Source organism: Sylvia atricapilla, chromosome 1, assembly GCF_009819655.1.
Source record: "Sylvia atricapilla isolate bSylAtr1 chromosome 1, bSylAtr1.pri, whole genome shotgun sequence".
NCBI classification, from domain to species: Eukaryota; Metazoa; Chordata; class Aves; order Passeriformes; family Sylviidae; genus Sylvia; species Sylvia atricapilla.
The window spans coordinates 1,039,981-1,054,382 of record NC_089140.1 but is presented as its reverse complement, the minus strand read 5'-3'; the positions used below and the strand labels follow the sequence as shown (position 1 = coordinate 1,054,382).

General features: G+C 59.5%; 1 protein-coding gene across 1 annotated transcript in view; it reads left to right on the top strand.

The window, feature by feature from the left end:
* The window catches only part of NBEAL2 (neurobeachin like 2), a 40,425-nt gene that overhangs the window by 25,127 nt on the left and 896 nt on the right, over nt 1–14,402 (top strand). The window contains 43 exon segments of the mRNA XM_066313361.1: nt 2,476–2,654; nt 4,274–4,446; nt 5,234–5,370; nt 5,853–5,885; nt 5,887–6,034; nt 6,037–6,158; nt 6,540–6,578; nt 6,581–6,613; nt 6,616–6,688; nt 7,648–7,715; nt 7,717–7,740; nt 7,742–7,812; nt 7,894–8,018; nt 8,167–8,287; nt 8,367–8,524; nt 8,641–8,744; nt 8,746–8,775; nt 8,874–8,888; nt 8,890–8,982; nt 9,496–9,586; nt 9,662–9,727; nt 9,730–9,786; nt 9,869–10,013; nt 10,094–10,119; nt 10,122–10,156; nt 10,158–10,224; nt 10,303–10,412; nt 10,481–10,523; nt 10,526–10,597; nt 10,685–10,782; nt 10,866–10,955; nt 10,957–10,983; nt 11,060–11,149; nt 11,266–11,375; nt 11,463–11,608; nt 11,611–11,634; nt 11,954–12,048; nt 12,128–12,244; nt 12,327–12,488; nt 12,561–12,593; nt 12,595–12,664; nt 12,667–12,743; nt 13,491–13,592. Coding sequence (XP_066169458.1) covers nt 2,476–2,654; nt 4,274–4,446; nt 5,234–5,370; nt 5,853–5,885; nt 5,887–6,034; nt 6,037–6,158; nt 6,540–6,578; nt 6,581–6,613; nt 6,616–6,688; nt 7,648–7,715; nt 7,717–7,740; nt 7,742–7,812; nt 7,894–8,018; nt 8,167–8,287; nt 8,367–8,524; nt 8,641–8,744; nt 8,746–8,775; nt 8,874–8,888; nt 8,890–8,982; nt 9,496–9,586; nt 9,662–9,727; nt 9,730–9,786; nt 9,869–10,013; nt 10,094–10,119; nt 10,122–10,156; nt 10,158–10,224; nt 10,303–10,412; nt 10,481–10,523; nt 10,526–10,597; nt 10,685–10,782; nt 10,866–10,955; nt 10,957–10,983; nt 11,060–11,149; nt 11,266–11,375; nt 11,463–11,608; nt 11,611–11,634; nt 11,954–12,048; nt 12,128–12,244; nt 12,327–12,488; nt 12,561–12,593; nt 12,595–12,664; nt 12,667–12,743; nt 13,491–13,592 — 3,699 coding nt within the window.

The following is a 14,402-nucleotide window of genomic DNA, read 5'->3' as shown; positions in this document are numbered from 1 at the left end:
TTTTTGCTCTTTGTGTGGCTGTATCGTTCAATTCAGGTCAGCTCATGTTACAACACATAGAACTCTGATTTCTTCAGAGAGCTTACAGCAAAGTTTGTTGAAAGAGAGATTCTTTTATACAGTGTTTGGGTGCAATGAAGAGGATTGGTCCTTTGGGACACCACCTTTTTGTAAACATCTCTACCAGAAAACAAATTGGAAAAGCACCAGGAGTCAGGAGGAGGAGGAGATCTACAGGGATTGTTTATAGGGATCGTTTGGGGTTCCTCCTCACCGTTTCCCAGGCCAGATTTTCTCACAGGCTTCGAGTCGCTGCCTGGAGTCTAAGATCTGTTTTCTGAGCACTGTCAGTTCCCAGGTGGCTGCCTGGGCAGCAGAGCTGCGTTTTCCACCCCGGGAGACACAGGAGGAAAAGCAGCCAGCCAGGGTCTTTCCAGCCTCCAGAAAAGCTTCTTTACTCCATGAAGTCAGGAGAGAAAAGAACCCAATGGTCCCGAGGGAGAAGGATTATATAGGTTATCCAGGGGCGGGGTTTCACAGCCTGGCCAATGGGGAAAGGAATTGGGAAAGGGACCAATCAGGGGGAGGATCCAAAAAGAGCCAATCAGGAAGGGTAATAACCAATACCCAAAGGGAACAACCAATGGGGTGTGAAATATTAGCATAGGGCTGCAAAGGCTCATGGGTTGGAGTATTTTTTCTCACCTTGAGCCACAAGGAAAACTCTCGAAGGGGCTTCTCAAAGGGGAGTCCCTGAAAACTGAGGGGCTGTGCACCCTCTAAGGTCTCGGGGTTGGTTCTCTGCTCACCCGAGATTCAGGTGGTGGTTTGAGAGAGTCCTTTGCCCTCTGAAGGCCCTGGGCCAGAAGCGGGAATGAAACGGATAGTTCCATTTCAAGGTCTTGTGTTTGGGAAAGATGGAGCAGGAAGGGCTTATGGATATGGTTGTCTGTAAGAAATCCTGGAGATGTAAAACCTGTGAGTGAAATAGAAATGAAGGGCAGCTCTGAGATGCAGGCATGGCAGGCAGGAGGACGGTGATTAACTGGAGACAGGTTGATGGACAGAAAACAAAAGGACCCAAGAATGCAGTCTGCCTCCACCCTGCCAAGGCATCAAGGAAAAAGTAGATAAGTAGTCTTTAGAGTTTAGAATATAGGATGATATGGTAATTTAGTAGTTCTCACAGGTTGCATGCAAAATTTGTAGGTTTTGTATCTTGCGCCTGTTGGTCACTGTAAATTAGAATATTCAACACAAAAGGAGATGTGATGTGTTGGAACAAGGTCCTCGCTCTCTTGTCTCTTACTCTCTTACCTCTTACCGCTTACGTCTTCACCTCTTCTCTTCTCGTCCCTTTTTCCTCTGTTGCCTCTTCACCCCATCTCTTGCCCGCTCTCTCCTTCTGCTTCTTCTCCCTCCCTCTCTCCTCCCTCCCTGACCCCGGCACTCTCCTTACCTCCCTCACCTCATCCCCTCTCTCTCTCCCTCTCTAAGGGCTTCCCTTCAGCCGAGGCTGGTGCTGAAAGCAGCCCTCTTTCCCCACAGCCCTAGCAGTAAAACCACGTGTTTCTGGAATATCTCAGGTCCGCAGAGTTCCTTGTCCCTGCCGTCCACAGATGCCCCTACAGTCTTGTTTTTTCTTGGTTTCTTGCATTGTTTATTAATTCTTATCTCACAATGTCCTCTGTGCCCACTGAGGTGTTCTGCTGCTGGGACACAGGACGACTTCCCCCTCGATGGGAGGTCGCAGCCTCTTTAAGCAGATAATTACGTGTGTATTATTATTATTATTACGTGTATATTATTGACAGTGATGTGCCAATACCCATCACCTGTACTGACAGGTTCATTTCTACTCTGACCCAATCCCCTTAAACTACTTTGTGCCACTGTCACAACAGAAGATGGATGCCAAGGGGGAAGAAGAAGAAGCCAGGGCATCGCCCTAATTCCTCCATCTTGTCCCTATATTCTAAAAACCTAAAACTACAAAATTTTCCACCCACTACACTACTGTCTGTCACACCTTTGTGACTTGTAATTCTTCTCTCGGTGTTGGAAGTTTTTTCCGTGGGCTGAAGTCAAAGGCTGTGTCCTCCTGGGCTCAGTGCCAGGGTCTCCAACCCCCCTGGACTGTCTCCACAGCTCCCAGGATTCAAACCCCTTTGTTCAGGTCCCAGTCTTCTCTACAGAGGTCTGTGACCTTCCAGGGCATCCAGAGGAATGCCCTGGACTCCAACATAAGGGAGTGAACTGTCCTTTATGGCTGGTCCAGGGACCACCACAACTCCCACTTCTTTACTGAGGAAAAAAAGACTCCTCCACCCAACAGCTTTTTTTTTTTCTGAAGCACGAAAACATAATCAAAACAATCAGGACAAGAAGAAGAACCCATCAGACGCTGTTAAAAAAAGAAGCAAACCCCCATCCCTCCCAGGGACCACCACCTCTCACCCCCCTCTCCGCCGGCAGCAAACCCCCGAGGAGGAGCTGTGCAACCTGCTGACCAACATCATCTTCTCGGTGACGTGGCGAGGCGTGGAGGGCTGGGACGAGGCGGCCTGGAGGGAGCGGGGCCAGGTCTTCTCCGTGCTCACCAAGCTGGGCACAGCCTGCGAGCTGGTGAGGCCCCCGGACGAGATCAAACGCAGGTGAGACCCGCCCGTGTCCCTGGGGTGGGTGGGTCCCCTGGGAAGGGCATCCAGGGGTGGGCACCCAGGGGTGGGTTCCTTGGGAAGGGCACCCAGGGGTGGGTTCCTTGGGAAGGGCACCCAGGGGTGGATCCCTTTGGGAAGGGCACCCAGGGGTGGATGGATCCTTTGGGAAGGACACCCAGGGGTGAATCCCCAGGGAAGGCACCCAGGGATGGGTCCCCAGGGGTGGGTCCCTAGGGAAGGGCTCCCAGGAGTGGATCCCCTTGGGAAGGGCACCCAGGGGTGAATCCCCAGGGAAGGCACCCAGGAGTGGATCCCTTGGGAAGGGCACCCAAGGGTGAATCCCCAGGAAAGGCACCCAGGGAAGGGCACCCAGGGGTGGGTCCCTTTTGGAAGGGCACCCAGGGGTGGATGGATCCATTGGGAAGGACACCTAGGGGTGAATCACCAGGGAAGGCACCCAGAGATGGGTCCCCAGGAGTGGATCCTTTGGGAAGGACACCCAGGGGTGAATCCACAGGGAAGGGCACCCAGAGATGGATGGATCCTTTGGGAACGACACCCAGGGGTGAATCCTCAGGGAAGGCACCCAGGGATGGGTTCCCAGAGAAGGGTCCCCAGGGAAGGGCTCCCAGGAGTGGATCCCTTGGGAAGGGCACCCAAGGGTGGATCCCCAGGGAAGGGTCCTCAGGGAAGGGAACCCAGGGGTGGATCCCTTTTGGAAGAGCACCCAGGGGTGGATGGATCCTTTGGGAAGGACACCTAGGGGTGAATCCCCAGGGAAGGCACCCAGGGATGGGTCCCCAGGGGTGGGTCCCTAGGGAAGGGCTCCCAGGAGTGGATCCCTTTGGGAAGGGCACCCAGGGGTGGATGGATCCCTTGGGAAGGACACCCGGGGTGAATCCCCAGGGAAGGCACCCAGAGATGGGTCCCTTGGGAAGCGCACCCAGGGGTGGATCCCCAGGGAAGGGCACCCAGAGGTGGATGGATCCTTTGGGAAGGGCACTCAGGGGTGAATCCACAGGGAAGGCACCCAGGGGTGGATCCCTTGGGAAGAGCACCCAGGGGTGGATGGATCCTTTGGGAAGGACACCTAGGGGTGAATCCCCAGGGAAGGCACCCAGAGATGGGTCCCTTGGGAAGCGCACCCAGGGGTGGATCCCCAGGGAAGGGCACCCAGGGGTGGATCCCCAGGGAAGGGCACCCAGGGATGGGTCCCCAGGGGTGGATCCCTTTGGGAAGGTCACCCAGGGGTGGATCCCTTTAGGAAGAGCACCAAGGGGTGGATGGATCCTTTGGGAAGGACACCCGGGGTGAATCCACAGGGAAGGCACCCAGGGAAGGGCACCCAGGTGTGGATCCCCAGGAGTGAATCCCTTGGGAAGGGCACTCAAGGGTGGATCCCCAGAGATGGGTCACCAGCGAAGGGCTCCCGAGGGTGGATCCCAGGGAAGGGCACCCAGGGGTGGATCCCTTTGGGAAGGGCACCCAAGGGTGGATCCCCAGGGATGGGTCCCCAGGGAAGGGCTTCCAGGGGGTGGATCCCAGGGAAGGGCACCCAGGGTGGGCACCCAGGGAGGGAAGGACACCCTCGGGAGCCCCCGCTGGCCCCGCAGCCTGCTGGAGATGATGCTGGAGTCGGCGCTGACGGACCTGAGGGAGTCGGGCCCCGCCGCCCTGCCCGGGCTCACCCACAACGCCCTGAAGCTGCTGAGGCTGCTCCAGGATTTCCTGTTCTCCGAGGGACACAACAACCAGGCCCTGTGGAGCGAGAAGGTGATGGGAAGGAGCAGCGATTCCTGATCCCAAACCCCAGCCCTGCTAATCCTCCCTGGCCCTAAAGCCAGCCCCGCCTGCAGAACTTGAACTCGGATTTGTTCCTAATTGAAATCGAAGCTTAATCCTAACCTTGGAAATAACTGCAGCCTCAATCCTAGATTTAAATCAAAGGCTAATCCTAATTCAGGAAATAACCTCAGCCTTATTTGTAATCTTAAATCGAATCCCAATCCTATCCTTAAACCTTAATCCTAACCCTAACCCTAAACTTTAACCTTAAACCTTACCATAAATGCAAACCCTTCGTCCTCTAAACCCTGAGCCTTTACCCTAAGAATAACTCACAGACTCTAAATTATTTAACTGTATCTCCTAAACCACGATCCTAAACATTAACCCCACATCTTTTGCATAAAGCCCAACCCTCAAACCTAATCTTAACCCTAACTTTTCTAAACCCTAACTCTTTCTTAAAACTGTTTCACAGCCTGTGACTTCACTGTACTTCCTGCATCCTAATCCTAAATCTTTGTCCTAAAGCCCAACCCTTACTCCAGCCCCTAACCCTGACCCCTGACCATAATTCCTGAGCCCCAGCCTCATGCCAAACCCAGACCAGTTCATCATGAGTTGGGTTCTTCTACCCAACTGATCCTAAACCCAACCCCAAATCCGAGGAGGACTGGGTCAAATCCGAGGAGGACTGGGTGGAATCCAAGGAAGGCTGGGTGGAATCCAAGGAAGGCTGGGTGCTGGGTCTTGGCAGGGCTGGGTTCCCACTCACGGTGTCCCCCCAGATCTACGAGGGGTCAGCAGCCTGCTGGACAAGCTGGGCGTGTGGCACCACCTGGCCAACGGCACCTCGGACCTCAAGGAGATGGCGCAGACGGGGCTGCGGGTGCTGCTGGGGTACATCCTGCTGCAGGACCCCCAGGTGGGCCACCCCTCCCTCCCCTCGGTTGCCCAGACCACGTTTAGCCAGGGCTGGACCTCAGGGGTGTCGTTGGGCACCAATCTGCCGAGTTCCAGCACCCCTGAGGTCCAGCTGTGGACCTCGTGGGGGGAATCTGGGTTAGGACAAAGATAAAAGATAAAAGGTGCTCTGATTCTTCATGGGAAACGATCCCACAGATTTAATGCAGAACCTGCTCCTCGGAGCCCCAGGAGGAAAAAGAGGGCAGGACCCCTGATCCGAGGAGTTTTAAGCCCTAGGGAAGAGGGGAGGGGGGCTGAGGACCCGTGGTGGTGGACCCAGGGGGAGGAGAGATACAGGGGGTGTCAGGTGAAGGAGAGGTGCCAGGATACACGGGAAGGCACAGCGAAAGAACACCCAGTGCAAAAACCAACTAATTACTTAGTGCAATGCAGCACTGGTGGCACGGCGGTGGCCCCGCTGATGTCCCCGTGTCCCCGCAGCTGCACTCGCTGGCCTACGTGAAGCTGCACAGCCCTGCTGCAGACCACGTCAGCACCGCGGAGGGACGAGGCCTGTTACCTGCTGGGGAAGCTGGAGACGCCCCTGAGGAGATCCCTGGAGTCCAGGTCGGAGGCCTTCTCCTGGCTGGTGCCCATCGTCCGCACGCTGATGGACCAGTGCTACAGACCCTGCAGCTGCAGCAGTTCCTGCCCTCGCTGGCCCCCCACCAACGGCAGCCCCACTTCTACGAGGACTTCCAGATCTTCTGCACCACCCCGGAGTGGAGGGGCTTCATCGAGAAGCACGTGGGTGCCGTGGGGTTGGGGATCAGCTGGGTGATGGGTGGTTGTCACCAGACGGGCGCGAAAGAAACCAAACTCACCCGTCATGGTTGTGGGATAGAAAGAAAGAAGGGAGTTATTTGGGTTTAGGGTTTAAATAGGGTTTGGGCTTTGAGCAGCGATTGGGGAATGAGGTTAGCAACTCTCTGGCTGCAGTGATCGACTTAGAAGTCCATCAGTTTGTCCTTCCCCCTGGAAAGGAATGTACATTTACAAGACGTCAGTCTTTGTTTATGTTACGAGCGTGAGAACTCCAGCACAGAAATGTAAAAACATCAGAAAGCTGAAAAATCAGGCGACAGGTGATCATCCCCTCACCCTGGGAACGCCCCTCTGCTCCTGCAGGTGCAGCCCACCATGGCCCAGTTTGAGATGGACACAGTTCGCCAAGGAGCCACGACCTGATGTCCAATTTCTGTGAACGCCTGTTTACGATGCCATGATGAGCAGCTCCCAGCGCCGCGAGCAGGAGAAGGCGGCCAGCCGCAAGTTGTCCAGGTGCTGCCTGCTCCTTGTCCTGGGGTGTCACCCCGGGGCTGCTCTTTGTCCTGGGGGACACTCTCCTCACCCCTGGGTGCTCCTCAGCCCGGAGATATGCCCCTCACCCCCAGGATCTCATCCAGGAATGTGCTCCTTATCCTGGGGACAGGCTTCTCACCCCAAGGATGTCACTCTGGGGTTCTCCTCAGCCTGGGATATGTTCCTCACCTCCGGGATGTCATCCAGGGGATGTGCTCCTCAGCCTGGGGGACATGCTGTTCATCCCAGAGGTGTCATCCAGGGGTGTTCTTCTTATCCTGGGGATAGGCTCCTCACCCCAGGGATGTCATCCAGGGAATGTGTTCCTTATCCTGGGGACAGGCTTCTCACCCCAAGGATGTCACTCTGGGTTCTCCTCAGCCTGGGAATATGTTCCTCACCTCCAGGATGTCATCCAGGGATGTGCTCCTCAGCCTGGGGACATGCTGGTTCATCCCAGGGATGTCATCCAGGGGAATGTGTTCCTTATCCTGGGGACAGGTTCCTTATCCTGGGGACGTACTCCTCACCCCAAGGATGTCATTCAGAAGATGTCCATCTTATCCTGGGACAGGCTCCTCACCCCAAGGATGTCACACTGGTTTCTCCTCAGCCTAGGGACGTGCTCCTCACCCAGGGATGTCATCCAGGGAATATTCTCCTAACTCTGGGATGTCATTCTCAGAATGTGCTCCTCGCCCTGGGGTATTAATCCTGGGGTTGTGCTCCTCACTCCAGGGATGCCACCCTGAGGACATCAGGAAGTGCTCCTCCTCCTGGGGACACTCCTGGGGACATGCTCCTTATTCCAGGCACATTATCCCTGCGATGCACTCGTCATCCCAACCACATCATCCTGGGGATGCTCTCCTTACCCTGAGGATGTCCCCAAGCCCCAGCCAGCCCCGTTGTCACTTCCCTGTGGTGTCCCCTGGGCAGGAGCTGGTGCTGGAGCCGGCGGCGAAGCGCGGCAAGGCAGAGAACGCCCGGCACGCCAACGTGGCTCAAGCAGGCCAACAACCACCACGAGCACGGTGCTCAAGCAGTGGAGGTCCCTGTGCCGCCTGCTCACCTCACCCCGCTCCGCCTGGGCCGACAGGTGAGTCCCCACCCCGTCCCCAGAGCTGGGTGGCACGGCCAGGAGGTCCCCAGGAGGCCTCACCCCCGAGGTATCCCCCAGGAACCCACCGGAGGTGCGCTGGAAGCTGTCAAGTGCTGAGACCTACTCCCGGATGAGGCTGAAGCTGGTGCCCAACCTCAATTTCGACCAGCACTTGGAGGCCAGCGCCTTGCGGGACAACCTGGGTGAGGTGGTGGCCCTGGGCCACCTGTGGGTCACCCCTGTGCCACGGGCAAGGGAGGTGTCATGGACGGGGTTGAGTTGGGGGGCCCTGCACAGGAGCTGCCCCCAGCTCGGGGGTGGTGGGTCCTGCTGACCCCATCCTCCTTTCAGGAGCTGACCACCTCCAGAACCCCGCCGAGTCCCTCCCACTCGCCATGGCCAAGGAGGCCAAGGTGAGCGAGCTGGAGGATGACCAGCTGGCCGAGGAGGACCTCCCCGTGCTGGACAACCAGTGAGTGACCCCACCACACCGCCTCACCCAGGTTGGGGGTGTCACCAGAGTGTCCTCACCCCAGTGCTGTGCCCCCCAGGGCTGAGCCCAAGGAGCAGAACCAGCGGGAGAAGCTGGTGGTGTCAGAGGACTGCGAGCTCATCACCACGGTGGCCGTGGTCCCTGGGCGCCTGGAGGTGACCACCCAACACGTTTATTTCTACGACGGCAGCAGCGAGAAGGAGGAGACGGAGGGAGGTAACGGCGGGCGCTCCGTGAGGGGTGTGAGGAACCCCTGCCCGGCCCCATCCCTGCCTCTGGAATGGCGAGATGGTGACACCTGGGGGGGCTCCGTGTCCCCCCACCCTCGGCAGGGATCGGCTACGACTTCAAGCGCCCCTTGTCCCACCTGCGCGAGGTCCACCTCGCCGCTACAAACCTGCGCCGCTCCGCCCTCGAGCTCTTCTTCATCGACCAGGGCCAACTACTTCCTCAACTTCAGGAAGAAGGTGAGGAGGGACCCCCTAATCCGCTCCCAGGTCCTTGCCAGGGCCACGGCCCTGCCCGAGCTCCGGCTGCTTCATGTCCGTCTGTCTGTCCCCGCCAGGTGAGGAACAAGGTGGTATTCCTGCATCCTTGGCCTGAGCCCCCCCAACCAGACCTATTTTGGGAGCCGGTCCCCCCAGGAGCTGCTCAAAGCCTCGGGGCTCACACAGGTACCAGCCCATCCCTCTTCCCTGTGTCCCGCTTCCCTGATGGAAGAGGGGAGGGTGACAACGTGGAGTGGGATTGGACATGGACAGGGGATCAGGGATGGCTGTTGGGAGTGGCCAAAAAGGACCAGGATGGACATGGCCAGGGACATGGACACAGGATGGAGGATGGCTGTTGGAGTGGCCGTGGGACCAGGGATGGCAGTGGGGTGAGGACAATCATGGGACAAAAGACGACTGTAGGACATGGATGGGTCTGAGAGCAGGGATGGCTGTGGAACAGGCATCTATGGGATGGGGGTGGCCATTGGACCAGAGGTGACTGTAGAACCAGGGATGGCCGTGGGTGGACATGGCCACACTTCTGTGGACAACTGTGGGACCAGCGATAGCCGTAGGACTGGGACAACTTTGGAACCAGGGATGGCCAAGTGACAGCCACTGCCATGTGCTGGGGGGTGTCTGCCCTGTCTCCCCCTGCCCCAAGCCCATCTTCTCCCTCTCCTTCCCCTCCAGAAATGGGTCCTGCGGGAGATCTCCAACTTCGAGTACCTCATGCAGCTGAACACCATCGCGTGGCGCACCTACAACGACCTGTCCCAGTACCCCCGTGGTGAGTGTCCCCCCCGCTGTCCCCACAGCCACCCGCCGCCCCCCTCACCTCACCCACCTCCCGGCCCCTCCCAGTTCCCCTGGATCCTGCGGGATTACGTCTCGGAGACCCTGGACCTGACCAACCCGGCCGTCTTCCGGACCTGTCCAAGCCCATCGGGGTGGTCAACGAGCGGCACGCCCGCGACGTCAAGGGAGAAGTGAGTGCCTCACAAAGGGGCAGGGGGACACGGGGAGCACCTGGCTGGCTCCTGCTGGACCCCATCCCACCTGGCCTGCAGGTACGAGAGCTTCGAGGACCCCACGGGCACGGTGGACAAGTTCCACTACGGCACCCACTACTCCAACGCCGCCGGGGTCATGCACTACCTGATCCGCACCGAGCCCTTCACCACGCTGCACATCCAGCTGCAGAGCGGCAGGTGGCACCCAGCAGGTGCGTCCTGCAGAGGGGACACCGTGGGGACAGCCAGGCTCCAGCCAGGTGTGCTGTGCCCCCCAGGTTTGACTGCTCGGACCGGCAGTTCCACTCGTGCCGGCAGCGTGGCAAGCCCGCATGGAGAACCCCCGTGGACGTCAAGGAGCTCATCCCGGAGTTCTTCTACTTCCCGGAGTTCCTGGAGAACCAGAACGGTAAGGGACAGCGTTGTCCTGCATGGGGAGCACGGGGTTGGTGGTCTGTGTCCTTCATCATGCTCGTCCTGCCCGCAGGCTTTGACCTGGGCTGCCTGCAGCTCTCCAACGAGAAGGTCGGGGACGTGGTGCTGCCGCGGTGGGCGCGCTCCCGGGAGGATTTCATCCAGCAGCACCGCAGAGCCCTGGTGAGAGGGGGAGCCCTGGGGGCACTCCGGCCCTTCCCAGCCCGCCCTGACGGCCCATCCTTGGACAGGAGTCGGAATATGTCTCCGCCCACCTCCACGAGTGGATCGACCTCATTTTGGGTACAAGCAGCGCGGCCCGGCCGCCGTGGAGGCCCTCAACGTCTTCTACTACTGCACCTACGAGGGTGAGGTGTGGGGCACAGGGAGTGGGGACACCTGCCAAACCACACAGGGGTGTGTCCCCGCCGTCAGCGTGACCGCCCCACCCGCAGGGGCCGTGGACCTGGACGCCATCACGGACGAGACGCAGCGCAAAGCCCTGGAGGGCATCATCAGCAACTTCGGGCAGACGCCCTGCCAGCTGCTCAAGGTAGCCCAGACCCCCAGCCCCCCCCAAAACCAGCCCCTTTTGGGGTGTCCCCCGTTGTGATGGGGGCCCTGCTGCCCCCCCAGGAGCCCCACCCCGCCCGGCTGTCGGCGGAGAGCGCTGCCCGCAGGCTGGCCCAGCTGGACACGCGCTCCCCCAACGTCTTCGAGAACCTGGGGACAGCTCAAGTCCTTCTTCGTGGAGGTGAGGACACCCCCGGGGGTCCCCGGGAGGGGTGGGGTGGTCAGGAGGGTGGCCAGCAGCTGCTGTGTCCCCACAGGGCATCAGCGATGGGGTGGCCCTGGTGCAGGCCGTGGTCCCCAAGAACCAGGCGCATTCCTTCATCACTCCAGGGATCCCCGACATCCTGGTGAGTGGGGGGAAACTGAGGCACGGGGACGGTTTGCTGGTCCAGGGGGGTCCAGGACCAAGCCTGGAGGATCCCGGCAGTGAGAGCAGTGTCACCTGCCCTCCCTCTCTGCCCAGGTCACCGTGAGTGCCAACGGCCTGTTGGGGACCCACAACTGGCTGCCCTACGACAAGAACATCTCCAACTACTTCAGCTTCACCAAAGACCCCACTGTCACCAACGCCAAGTGAGTCACCGGGGGCACGGGATCCCCAGGGATGGTCCCTGGAGGTGCCACCAACCCACCAGCACCGTCCCACGTCCCTCCTGACAGGACCCAGCGCTTCCTGCAGGGCCCCTTTGCCCCCGGGGCCGACCTGAGCTCGCGCACGCTGGCCGTGTCCCCTGACGGGAAGCTGCTCTTCAGCGGGGGACACTGGGACAACAGTCTCCGTGTCACCTCCCTGGCCAAGGGCAAGGTCGTGGGCACATCACCCGGCACATAGGTATGTCCTCCCCGCACAGGGATGAGGATGATGATGATGGCCTGATGGGGTTGTAGAGCTGTGGCAGGAGGCGGGTGACACCATGAGGGACATCTCCCAGTGTCTCCATGTCCTGGGGACAGTCCCAGGTCCTAACCTCAGAGCTGGAGTGGGGTGAGGAGCAGCAGCAGCATCCACACCCCAAAATGCATCTTGGACGGGGATTGGCAGCAATTCCACATCCAAAAACACATCATGGTGCCATCCCGTGGAGTCAGGGGGTGAGCGTGGTGGGAGGGGACTGGCGTCCCTGACAGTGTCCCTCTCTGGCCTGTCACAGATGTTGTCACCTGCCTGTCACTCGACCTCTGCGGCATCTACCTCATTTCTGGCTCACGGGACACCACGTGCATGGTGTGGCAGGTCCTACAGCAGGTGAGGGCTCGAGGAGCAGGGGGAGCTCGTGGTGGGCACTGCCAGCAGGTCACTGATGTCCCCGTGTCCCCGACCCCAGGGTGGCTTTTCCAGCGGCCTGGCTCCCAAACCCGTCCAGGTGCTGTACGGCCACGACGCCGAGGTGACGTGTGTGGCCATCAGCACCGAGCTGGACATGGCCGTGTCCGGCTCCAAGGTGAGCCAGCGGGGCCCTGGGGTGGCCGTGGGATGGGCAGTGCCACCACCACGGTCACCCTGTGTCCCCTCTCCCCCGCCAGGACGGCACCATCATCACCCACACCGTGCGCCGGGGTCTCTTCATCCGCTCCCTGCGGCCGCCCGGCGAGAGCTGTCCCCCTGCCCTGCTGTCCCACCTGGCCGTGGGGCCCGAGGGACAGGTGGTGGCCCAAACCACCGTGGGGCAGCCCTCCTGCTCCAAGGTACGTCCAGGTGTCCCCGTTGTCCCTCCTGGCCACCAGCACCACCACGATCTCCCCCTGTGCTCCTTCCAGGAGAGGTTCGCGCTGCACCTGTACTCGGTGAACGGGAAAGCTCCTGTCCTCCGTCCCGCTGGACAGGGAGGTGACAGCCATGTGCCTCACCGAGGACTTCGTGGTGCTGGGACATCAGAGTGCGGGCTGGAGATCCGTGAGCTCCAGAGGTGAGGGAGGGCTGTGCCCTGTCCCGTCCCCACCGTGCCCTGGGGTGTCCCATGGGTGTCCCACGCCATGGTGCCGCACATGCCATGATGTCTCTCACGCCATGGTGGACAATGTCCTGGTGTCCCACGCCATGGTTTCTCCCATGCCATGGTGGCCAATGTCATGATGTCCTACATCACGGTGTCCCAATGCCACCATGTCCCAATGCCATGGTGTCCCACACCACAGTGTCCCAATGCCATGGTGTCTCATACCATGGTGTCCCAATGCCCACAGTGTCCAATGCCATGATGTTCCACACCACAGGTGTCCCAAGGCCATGTGTCCCCACACCACGGTGTCCCAATGCCACCATGTCCCAATGCAGAGGCCCCCCCCACCACACTGTCCCATGCATGGTGTCCCACGCCGCAGTGTCCCGTGATGTCCCAATGCCACAGTGTCCCCCGCCATGATGTCTCCTGCCATGGTGTCCCATGGTGTCCCCTGCCATGGTGTCCCACGCCTTGGTGTCTCCCATGCCACGGTGTTTCCCATGCCACAGTGTCCCACACCGTGGTGGCCTATGATGTCCCAAAGCCAGGTGTCCCACGGTGTCCCATGCCATGATGTCCGTAGTGTCCCACACCTTTGTGTCCCACGCTGCGGTGGGGCCCATGATGTCCCAAAGCCTCACGGTGGCCCACACCACGGTGTCCCATGCCATGGTGTCCACGGTGTCCCACACCACGGTGTCTCGTGTCCCAGCCTGAGGGCGGCCGTGTCCCCGTGGCCCATGAGCGGGTGCCCGTGCGCAGCGGTCCGTCACCAAGAGAGGAGCCACTCCTGGTGGGACTGGAGGACGGGAAACTCATCGTGGTGGGCGCCGGGCAGCCCGCAGAGGTGGGAGGGGACGTGCCTCAGTGTCCCCTGGGTGTTCCCAGGGTGGGGACATGGGTGTGGCCTCTCCAGAGCTGAGGGGTGGGGAAGGGATGTGGGTGGAGAAGAGGATGAGGACCGGGAAGGAGATGGTGATAGAGAAGAGGATGAAGATGGGGTTGGATGAAGGGTTTTGGGAAGGGGATTGGGGTGGAGAAAAGGATGAGGAGCTGGAAGAAGATGAGGATGGAAATGGGGAAAGAGAAGATGGGATGGAGAAGCACCTTCTTGGGTGTCCAAGAAGGAATGAGGGAGAAAATGGGAGTGAGAAACTAGGGCAATGGGGATGGAGAATGGGATAGAATATTGGGATGGGATGGGGGATGGAGAAGAGGATGAGGAACCAGAAGGAGATGGGGATGGAGAAGGTGATGAGGATTTTGGGGTAGGATGGAGAAGGGGATGAAGATCTTTGAATGGGATGGGGACCCTGGAATGCGATGAGGATGGGGAAAGGGGATGAGGGCCCTGCAGTGGGATGTGGGAGAAGGGGAGGAGGAACCAGAAGGAGAAGGGGAGGAGGATTTTGGGATAGGATGGGGAAGGGGATGAGCATCTTTGAATGGGATGGGGATGGAGAATGGGATGAGGACCCTGGAATGGGATGGGGATGGAGGGGGGGGATGAGGATTTTGGGATGGGGATGGATAAGGAGATGAGGATTTCGGGATGGGGCTGGAGAAGGGGGTGAGGATTTGGGATGGGGATGGAGAAAGGGGTGAGGATTTTGGGATTGGGGCTAGAGAAGGGGGTGAGGATTATGGATGGGATGGA